Source organism: Mesitornis unicolor, unplaced genomic scaffold, assembly GCF_000695765.1.
Source record: "Mesitornis unicolor isolate BGI_N332 unplaced genomic scaffold, ASM69576v1 scaffold22104, whole genome shotgun sequence".
NCBI lineage: Eukaryota > Metazoa > Chordata > Aves > Mesitornithiformes > Mesitornithidae > Mesitornis > Mesitornis unicolor.
The window spans coordinates 92,456-102,984 of NW_010178576.1; the positions used below are offsets into that span (position 1 = coordinate 92,456).

Sequence of the window (10,529 nt, forward strand, 5' to 3'; positions counted from 1 at the left end):
AATGAAAAATCCAGCTTAGTCTCATCATCAGTATTTTCTTACAGCCTCCACTGGCGCATTTCCATTAAGTGCAGGAAAGGAAGCAATAATTGGGGTGGGGAGTCTCCACTGAGGCAAGGCCTGCAAAGCCTCTAAGTTTGCTGGAGTCAAAGCTCATCACATGCAAATAAAAATGAAAGCTCTCTCCAGATCTTGATTGCTTTTGGCACTACCTAACCTTTCTGACTGATTAGGTACAATCATTCATTACAGAAAAGCACAGAGGAGATGGGCACAGGGAACAAAAGACCTTCCTCTTATGGGCACAACAGCATAGAGGCACTTTTTTATTATTATTATGGCTGTGGAGAAACTTGCAGTGGTCAACAACTCAAAGCCACAGACCAGTCAGAGGTGTAGTCTGAAACTATGATTTACATGCAGGGCAAATGACACAGAAATTAAATCCCTGTATTGAAAATAATCCAGGAAGAGGATAAAATTACTCAAGAGACTGATAATTTAAAACTGAAACACTCAAATCTTGGCAACATGCCTGAATTTAAATGTGATTAAATACTGTTATCAATACAAATTATGCATTTGGGGTTTGAAATGAGGACCTAAAATGCACGTCTTTCTAAGCCACAAACTTCCAGTGAGAAGCTAAGGACTAAATAGGCTTAATAAGCTTCAGGCATGGAGAATACTTTTCTGGGAAGGTGGTGCTCCACACTGGGAGCCAAGAGACAGAACAGGCAACTCTGCATATCTGTTCCTCAGAAGTATTACAAGGGAGCTGAAGGAGAAATAGAGAACCTTGTTCTCCAGGCCCATCAACAAAGAGAGAGGAATACAGGTGATGCCCTCTTGTGTCTACATACATTGACATATATTTTCTATATTCACATGAAAACCCACAATAGAGGCATTTCTAATACTTTTTACCCCATAAATATACTTGCAGGTTGCAGAGCCAAAGAGGGGCCTCACGAACACTGCCACAGCTAGGACTTGGCAAGCTTGAGTGGGACTGGTGATATATAGGAATACTCATTCAGTGTGGTGAAGCCTAGTTTTCATCTGAGGTTTATGTTGTATCCATTATATTAAATGGCCTGCAAGGTAGAATTAAGCATGAAGGAAACTTGCTACTTCCAAGTCAGCTGTTTGCAGTGGGAACCGATACCGCAATTCTTTAGGTTTGGATCTCATCTCCCTGCCACTTTTCATTAAGGTGAGTTATTCAGTGTGTGTCAAATTGATGCCTTGCTCAGAAATTGTTTTGCTTCCTCTGATGAAATAAATAAATGAATTCTCTGATACTTCCATGCTGTACTTTCATCTCTTTCAACATAAAATTCCTTTTGCTTTCTTTTGCCCTCAACTGTCTCTCCTCTTGGAAGAGATACTATAATCACTGATTTTTATTCTCTGAGAAGGCAGAGAAGGAACAGATGTGGAGAGATGTCACAGAGTAAGTGAAGAGCAGAGTGTTCCCAAACCTGTTATTCATCACTTCATCCAATGGTACTAGAAATGTGTCCCCTGTGACCTCACTGTTCCTTTGTCCCTGTCCTGAGAGGACTAACAAAGATCTAGCATGTGGATGGCTCCTGTGCTCAGAGTAGACCAAGCAACTCCTTTCACTTTCTTTGGCATTCTGGCACTGAAATGCTGGCAACTACTAGCCTGGAGGGCTGAAAAATCAAGAGAGCACAGCAAAATATGTGACAGCAACAAACTTCAGACTAATTCTGTGGTTCTGTTTCTGGACAAGATAAAGATACTGATTTACTGAGGAAGAGATTAGCTAAATGGGCAGAAAAAAACAAGTGAGACTCATATGGTAGGAGAGGACAGAGAAAAAAGGCAAGAGCAAAAGGTGCAGTAAAGCAACAGACATGTTGTTCTACATATCCTCCTTACGTAGGTGGCAAAAGGCATTAGAAGTTCTAGTCCCACTTATAAAAATTATCAGAGTATTCAGGGGTTACCAAGTTGCCGCCTCTGCTGCTTGGACTCTCCTGTTCACATCTCCTCATATTTTTCACACTCATAGGAGTTCCTCTGTGCAACTCTTATTCCAGGGAGATCAAAGGAGAAGGAATTAACATAACCCTCACTTTCCCTCTTCTCTTTACTGTCACAGTCACTGCCATTCCTTTCAGCTAGAATCCTGGGCTAGCTCATCTTTAATTCAGAAACTGAGCCACCTGTGATGCCATGGAAGCCATTACTAAATACTATGGGATCAGAGGTAACAAAGCAACTCAAAAGACATTCCCCTTCTTCCCTGTGGACCTTCCATCCTTAAATAGACAATCTTGAACTCTACCTTCTCAAATACCATGACCATCTCAATAGAGCTACTAACAAAAGAAAAAGAGAAACATAAAAGCTCTTTACACTGCTCCTTTCTCTTTGCTAGCATTCTAAAAATGTTTCTGCTTTCCCTGAATTTCCAGCATTTAAGTTACCCTTCTTGGCATGGTCTGAGTTCACATCTGGGATCAGATTGCTGGTGTAAGAGAGAACTAGATGGCAAAATCTTTAGTGTCAAGCAACACACTAGCCTTAACCAACAAGAGTAGTCAAGGACTCTCATACTGAGCAAAAGGAAGCAGAATCCACTGTAACAAGAATAAACCACTGCTATCAAATATGAACAAGGACATGGAGAAGTTATTTCATTAAAACATTTATTTCCCCTTTCCTTGCAATAGTTCTTTGAGATTCTTCTGCAGTTGCTGTTCAGCCAATAAAGTTGTACAAGGAAAAACACATGTGCTTAGCACAGCCATTTTTGCCAGCAGGCACAAAACCAGCTTGGCGCCTGCTGAACAGACCACCAACTGCAGCAGCACTTTACTACATGGTAGCATACACAGTGCCAGCTAAGAAGAGAGACTGAGGATGAAAGCAGAAGTCATGCTGGCTAGAATAGCCTTGGTGGTCAGGTAGGGACAGCTTTACAATTTATGAGGTTCAAGATCACTCCACACACCTTGTTCTCTAAAACTTCTCTTCCTTGGCTGTTCACTGAAGGAGAGACACTAAAACCAGGTGTCCTGCTTTCTTTCAGCTGGGCGCCCCCTTTGAGGGGCAAAGTTTGTGGTTGCAAGTACTGAAAAAAATCAGACCAAATTACCCTGACCCATAGTCTTCATTCAGACCTACTCCCTCCACATGTTCCCAGTGAAATAAATCAAGATTAAATTTGGCCCATACCAGTAGTAACCCTTTCTGTTTTCATTTTCTAATCAAGACAAGGCCTAAACACAGCATTCAGCTTTAAGCAACACAAATGCCTGGGGATCCATCCTAGAACTGTTTTTCTGGTTGAGCAGCATCAAGAGCAGACATTTCAGCTGAAATCAGCATCAACTTGTCATTTGACAACCACTGCCTTGGTCAGAGTCCAGTTAGGCAGCTGCCATTGCTCAGTTGGTTGGTCTGGGTATGTACCCCAAACAGAGCAGCCCATACCTGTATATGTGCCTTAGCCTGGAGTCTACAGGAGCAAGTTTGCAAGCTCTGGAGGGGTCTTAGGACCTCATCACAAATAAAGGATCCCAACACATTCCTAATCCTTCCTCTTGCAAAATGGACGTCTCCAAATTCACTTTTCACTATATTAAGGACCACAAGAACAAGAGAAGGCATGCTTCTGGCCTTCAAAGTGTCCATCTCCCTCAGAAAGGCAGGTAGAAGCATACTGACTATTTACTGAACTAGAAAATTCATCATAAGAGAGGCTTTTTCAGAACAGCTAGACTTAGCTCTTGTTGCCATTAACTCTTATGTGGGAAAACGCTCGAGATTTTAACTGCAACAAGGGGAAAAATAAAGCCATCAAAAATTCATTCAAGCACACCAATGTTTCATTATATCCTTTGCAGAGCAGATGGCAAGATGAGGCTATACCCCCTGGGCTGCTTCAGGGAGCTAACCCACATGCTTTTCTCACTACAGATCTCAGATGATGTTGGTGTCATCATTTCACTTGGGAATTTAGGTCAAAAGGCTTTACACTCAAATCAGTATTTTATGTAGTACAAGTGCACCCAGACTAGACCCTAACGGATAAGCAGTGGGAAGACCAGCACACAGCACAGAGCCCTCTCAGGCACTTCCAGGTCGCTGATTTACACTGGCACATTTACAGACTGAATCTTTCTAATACGATTAAAATCTGATCTGAGCTGTCAATACAGATGTAGCCTGTTTTACTTTAGTGTCTCGTAGAACATGTATTAATCTGGACCTGTGGATAAACTTGCCGTTCTAGGCAAATCCTGCATTCTTCCAGCCCGGCTTCTAGCACAGGTTCTCTCACTCACAAAACCCTTACACAAAGGCTTACTCTCATGTTACCTGTCTACCCAGGAACTCTGATGGACATGCATCACCGTCCTCTCTGAGTGCTTTATAAAAATGTGTTATACACACCATTAACCTTCTGAAAAATAACACTTTTCTCTCCCAACTCACTTCTCCTGTAATGATGGCTAGGGTATGATCATCAAATATAAGAACATGAATATTATCTCTTTTCTATTCAGTGGCTTCATTTGTTTGAAATGTATATGCCAGTTACAGGCTGTCAGCACATCTAATAAGTTATAGCGTAGACCAACAACTCACAAACTTCTGGGGCCAAAAATTTTTACAGATCATCATGTATGCCTGTCATTAAATTTTGCATTGGAAACAGTCTAAATCATACTGCTTAATAGACTTCAATATGGCACACATAAGATGATTTGCCACAAGCACATGGAACACCAGTATTTGCTAAGCATAAAACAAAAAGCTAAAAGCACCCTTAATACCACCACAAACTCTCAAACTCCTCCTAGAAACTGATACTCTTCTCAGCAGGCAAAAGCCCAGCAGCAACTGAAACAGGTCCTTCACTGTGAGCTGAAGGAAAACAAGTTCAAGTTTTAGCCAGCTAAGCTCAGGAGCAAAGCACATCTATTGGTGATGTCTTCAGGAGGGCTGGACTGAATGCTTCAGCAGACCTTGGTACTGGAGACAGTTGAACTTTGATACAGCAATTAAGGCTTTGCATGTGAAAAACAATACTTAAGCAGCACCCAGAAATAAATTGATATCAGAACAGATTACAGATCACACTTTCACTCATGAGAGATACCTGTCACCAAGCAGACTTCCTCACAGTCAGTCAAGCTGCTCTGAGAGGAATTCAAATAGTCTCAAATAAAAGGCAAATTGACTTAAGTATAGACCTCTCTGTAAGAGGAGATTCCTCATCTGCTACTTAGTCAGAAGCAGATACACTCTTCTGTTGCACACTCTGTTCTTCCTGAAACACCTCAAAGCCTATGGACTCCTTCGCAGACCCCTAGCATAGAATACCGCAAATGCTAAAAAATGGTTATGGGTGCTAGGAAAAGTGGAAATAGTTAATGGAAAAGAAAACCATACCAATTTATTATGTACACGGAAAGAAAGTTTGTGCAAGGAAGTCCTTGAGCTGAAAATTGTTAAAGGGTTGGAGAGTATCCTGGAAAAGACCACCCTACAGCCACATCTTATATTCTTCCCTTCTGCTTTGCACCCGATCTTAAAATGGGAGTCTGGGATAGGTTGTCAGACCACTGATCTGACAAACTATAGTTGTTCCTATGTTTGGTAAGACACACTATAGTTGCCCATATGTTAACTTCACTTGCATGCCCAAATCATATGATTATTTTCATTGCTATAGCTCTTTGAAGCCATGGTAATAGACAAGAACTTACTGGGCTAATGTTATAAGTGTAATATAAAAAAATTACTGGCAAATCCTCTTATTATGAGATTTAATATTTTCTGTTCTCTTCCTCATCTTAGTAGGACCACTCAGGCATATATACACTTACAGGTACCTCACTTTTCATAATCTCTCATCTCAGAGTGGTAATGAGATAGCTAATCAATTGCATCAAATGGGCATCAATGCAGATTGCAAAACAGCATAGCCCTACGAACTGTGCCTATGTTTTGCATGCATGCTGATCAGGAGGGCAAAGACAGCAAAGTCATTTGATGCCAGGCGTGAATAGCAAGTGTCTGCTACTGGAATCTGCAACATTTACCACAAAAGCAAACAACAAAGTTCATTTGAAATAACTGCTTCCCTTCCTGTTTATGTCTGTTGCTGCAGAAGCACCATTTCATGGTTCAAAGGCAGCTGGCAGATGAAAATAATTAGCATGGTCACCTGATTCTTATATCTTGACCAACTGTATGTTACTGATCAACAGAACAGTATAATCCTTATTTTATAGGTCCACAAACCCTAAGATTTTCCACTGTACTATATTATACAGCAGATTTTATCTCAAAGTTTTGTTAACAAGAAATTGACTCCCAAGGATTCATTCTCTAGAGATTTGAGGTTCCTTCTAATATGTCTAACCCTACACCTGGAGAAATGCATAATACTGCAAGAATAAATCAGCATATTTAAGCATTTTGTTGTACTTATACCCAGTGCCAGTGTCATCCAACCTGCCATTTGCCACCGTTCTACACCAAGGAATTGGTCATAAGGGAATGAAAGGGAAAAAAAACCCAACAAAATCAATCAAACAAAAACCACAACAAAAAAAAGCTTCATCAGCAAGTTTTTTCCTATCCCTAATAAGTCCCTTAAGTCCCTTTACTCCTCCTTTGTAGGGAGGAGTTCATCCACCCCCTAAAAGATACCAGTCTGCCAGCAGAAACTTACCACAAGTTCAGAGAATCTGGCATTGAGCTCCTCTGCTGGTGGGATTGGAACAGAAAACTCAAGAAATTGGAGGGGGTTATTGTCCTTGAGGTTGATTTCAGGGAGGTCACTACCCCCAAAACAACAAAGAAACCCCAACGCATGACGATTCCTCTTCCGGGGGGCCATGATCATGGTGTATGATGCTATCTTCTGATCATGTTCTGCAGGAAGAAAAGAAAAAGAACAAACAAAACCATCAGACATTATATGATAAACAAGACTCTGTTGTATCTGTGCAGCTCTCTGCAGTTACAATGGTTAGCACTGCTGTACCAGCTGGAAGAGGACAGAAGGATCTGAGGCACAAAAGAGCAAAATCAACGCTCAAGCTAGACAAGCTTCAATACGCTATTAATATGTCCTTGTATGGCAGTGTAGAATCACTTCATCCAAAGTTTCTCAAAAGGTTGTAAAAACTCAGTGTGGGTTTTCCCAAAAGGTAGACTTATTGGTATTGGCTCAGTAGCCAAGGTTGAATGCTACCATTGAATGCCAGTATTGGCCTTTCTCTCACTACTACAGTAAAGGAACAAAAGCATCAGAAGGAAAAAGCATATACTGGAGAATTTACCAAGAATAAATGGAAGAATTCACCAAAGGTATCTCATTTGGTGAAAATAAAGTGAACAATGAAACAATGAAGCAGAAGTCTATTTTCCATGACCCTGGAGCCAGTCCACCAACCATTCACTTAGCCCTTTATGGCCAGGACAACCACAGTAGAACCATTTTTTCTGTAACGTTTTCAAAAACACGTACCTAGTTTGGGCTGCTTTATGCATCCAGGGGAGAAACTGCACAGTGCTAATGCATGCTTTCAGATTTACATTTGAGCTGCCAGATCCCATCTTGACAGGACCCAGGCTTAAGGGGCTTTGGTATCAGGAGTATAAAGGGAGGCAAAAGAAGACCTGAAGGAGGAGCTGGGAAGTGACTGATTTCACCACACAACACCGTTTGTGAGCAGCCCATCCAAACAGGAAGTCTCCTGCCAGCAGTTTGAAAGGAGGGATCTGTGCAGTCCATAGAGAGCTGCATATTTTGCCCTTTTAAGGGACTTGTTGTTTGACAGCTCAGGGGCTTATTTGTGTTATATTTTTTAAGGACTTCACTTTTTCACTTAATCTGCAGAATAAGCCATATCCTTAGAGAGTAAATAATTAAAGCCTGTTGTGAAGCCTGGCTCCTGGGCACAAGGCAGGGGAGAAGGGATGGAGGTGGCAGGTGAACCAAAACACAGAATGCTGGATGCTGTATCAGCAGCAACACAGCTGAGTTTTGTCAACAGAGCAGCTGCTGCCCTAACCTGCCCCACAATGCTTTGCTCTGTTTGCTTGCCAGAACAAGGCTGCTTTGAGGTCTCATAAAGACTGAGTAGTTGTGCTAAGAAGAGCACCTTTAGGACAGCAGTTGCACAGTGGGACTTAACATACTGCACACAGCCAGAAGATCTCCAGGGACTTCTTGTGTAGACATCAGCATGCTTGCTGAAGAAAAAAATAAGCAACAAACAACAAAAAGAAACCCAAACCACCCAAACTTCCACCCTTGTGGCACTATGCGCTTGGCAGAAATTACCTGCCCTACTTTGTGCTGGGATTAATTTATCTAGCACCTTCTCTTACGCACTGGAAGGTGATCAGCTACAACTCTCATGCAACTGAAAAGAAAATAAGCTGGTATCAGGTACTGTCTTCTGGCATGCCCACTTTCCTTAGCTCTCCGTGCCAACTCTGCAAGGGGTGGTATGTCTCACTAGGGCAAGGTGATGCTGACTTCTAAACCACATTTAAAAGATCATTAGATCCTCACTAGGAGATGTCAAAGGCTAACTTAATCCTAGAACTGGTCTCTGACACTGGTTCAGTCAGCAAAACCAAAATGCCCTCAAATCCAGCACAATGATGTGCATAGCAACTTCTGTTTTCTCTCAGTGATGTAGACTTAAGAGATTCAGTTCTTAAAAGATTGTACAAGAGAGCTTCAGAAGAAGTTGAACTTGTCTACCACATACCACCTTTTCAGGAACTACCCTGTGCTTTATGGTAATCTGGTCATGGATGATGTTGGAACCCATTAGTTTGACAAAACTTTGGTTTGGGAGGAACTCAAATCAATGAGCCAAACGTGATTTACACACAATATAACTACATTTGCATCAATTCAGTTGTAGCCACGTTCTGGCCCTCTATCTAGAGGCTTCTTCAACAGCATAAGGATCAGCATGCTCTGGGGCACAGACAATGAATCCTCATTGGAAAAACTGGCAGAGACACCAAGGTGATCGAATCATAACATCTTCCTTTACGAGCTCAGGTCAAGACTTTGGTAAACACTCCTCCAAAAGAAGCACCTTACCAGAAAATGAGTAGTACATGAATGCATGTGAAGGCTACATTTTCTACAGTAAGTACTGCCCTGGTCAGGGCACCACAGGTTGTCTTGTACTGACATCTCATCACTAAGCTTTCATCTCAAGCAAGTTTACTTAAGAGGTCAGTTTCCAGGCCTTCACTCATAATGCTGAAAAATACACAAGCTAGTGCTTGTTCCTGTGATGTTTTTACAAAATTGGCATCTATTCCTTGGGATCCATACTTGAGAAACTCAGCAAACCTACTCAGCTTTCAGTACTCTGCAGAAGCAGAGCTCCCGTGAACAGAAACCTTGTATTGCCTCACTTTGCCAAAACACCATTTCATTGTACAACTTAACACTGCAATTTTCCAAGTCCATCTATAAGCAGCACACAGGAAATTAAAAAATGGCACTTTTGTATTGCTACAACATTATCATTGTAGATAGCTGAGCTGTCTATTTTAAAATAGCATTTGAGGACTAGTAGGGAGATATTCAGGACAGGTATTCTGGAATTGAATCACTGAATGAGTAAATGATATCTCTAAGTGGGAGTACTGTCTTTCTAAGGATTAAGCCTGCCAGTCACAGGATCCTAAGCGGCATTTACTAAGTTGTACTCTTTATGCTATTTAAGAACTAATTACAACTCCATGGGTTTTTTTTGGTGGACATAGATTTAAACAAAATAAACATTTTCTAATAGCCTCCAAGTTAGTAATCTTTTCCTTTTCTTTCTCTATCTTTGGCCTTTCCTTTGTCAAGAACCAAATCTAGGGAAAATGTGCATCCAAAGGATGGGTCTGGGGAGAGAGGGGAAACAACAAAGGAAATTAAGAAAATAACAACTTTCATTTTGTGAGTGGTAATTGATAACAAAGCTGTCATAAAAATTTCTTAAAATAACGAGAGGTGTTTTTTTATTCTAATAAAAGCTCAATTGCCTTTCAACTTCTTGCAAATGAAGTGGTTGTGAAAATGAAACATGCCCAATTATCTACTTCTATATATACCTCCAGTGAGAATCAATGGGAAATCTCTCTCTGGAGAGAATCCCACTATTACACATAATCCCCTCCCACAGCTCTTCTCAGTTGTACTGTTTTACTCTTCTGCACAACACAAACAATTTGCCATCATTTCAACAGCTAACCACACACCCGCTCCTCATAGCAATCCCTCCCCTGCTTCCCAGCCTCATTTGTGGTTCGGCTCAGGTCAGAAGTCACAGTCTGGAACACTGCCCAAGGTCTAATTATAACAATGTCCTCTTCCTCTGACAGGGCGTACGTGTTCATTACTAAATCATTTGGCCCAGTGACCAAACATAATTAAGCTAATGCAATTTTTCCAAGTCTTATCAGAAAGTTTAGCCACATGGGATGGGATTCATGCTAACTGCACACAA

General features: G+C 41.3%; 1 protein-coding gene across 1 annotated transcript in view; it reads right to left on the reverse strand.

Annotated features, from left to right (window-relative positions):
- DAAM2 (dishevelled associated activator of morphogenesis 2) overlaps positions 1-6,926 on the reverse strand; it is a gene marked incomplete at its 3' end in the record, with an annotated part of 98,363 nt that extends 91,437 nt beyond the window's left edge. The window contains exon 1 of the mRNA XM_010182510.1: positions 6,722-6,926. Within this exon, the coding sequence (XP_010180812.1) occupies positions 6,722-6,895 (174 nt within the window). The remainder of the gene's footprint in view (positions 1-6,721) is intronic.
- Positions 6,927-10,529: the final 3,603 nt, after the last annotated feature.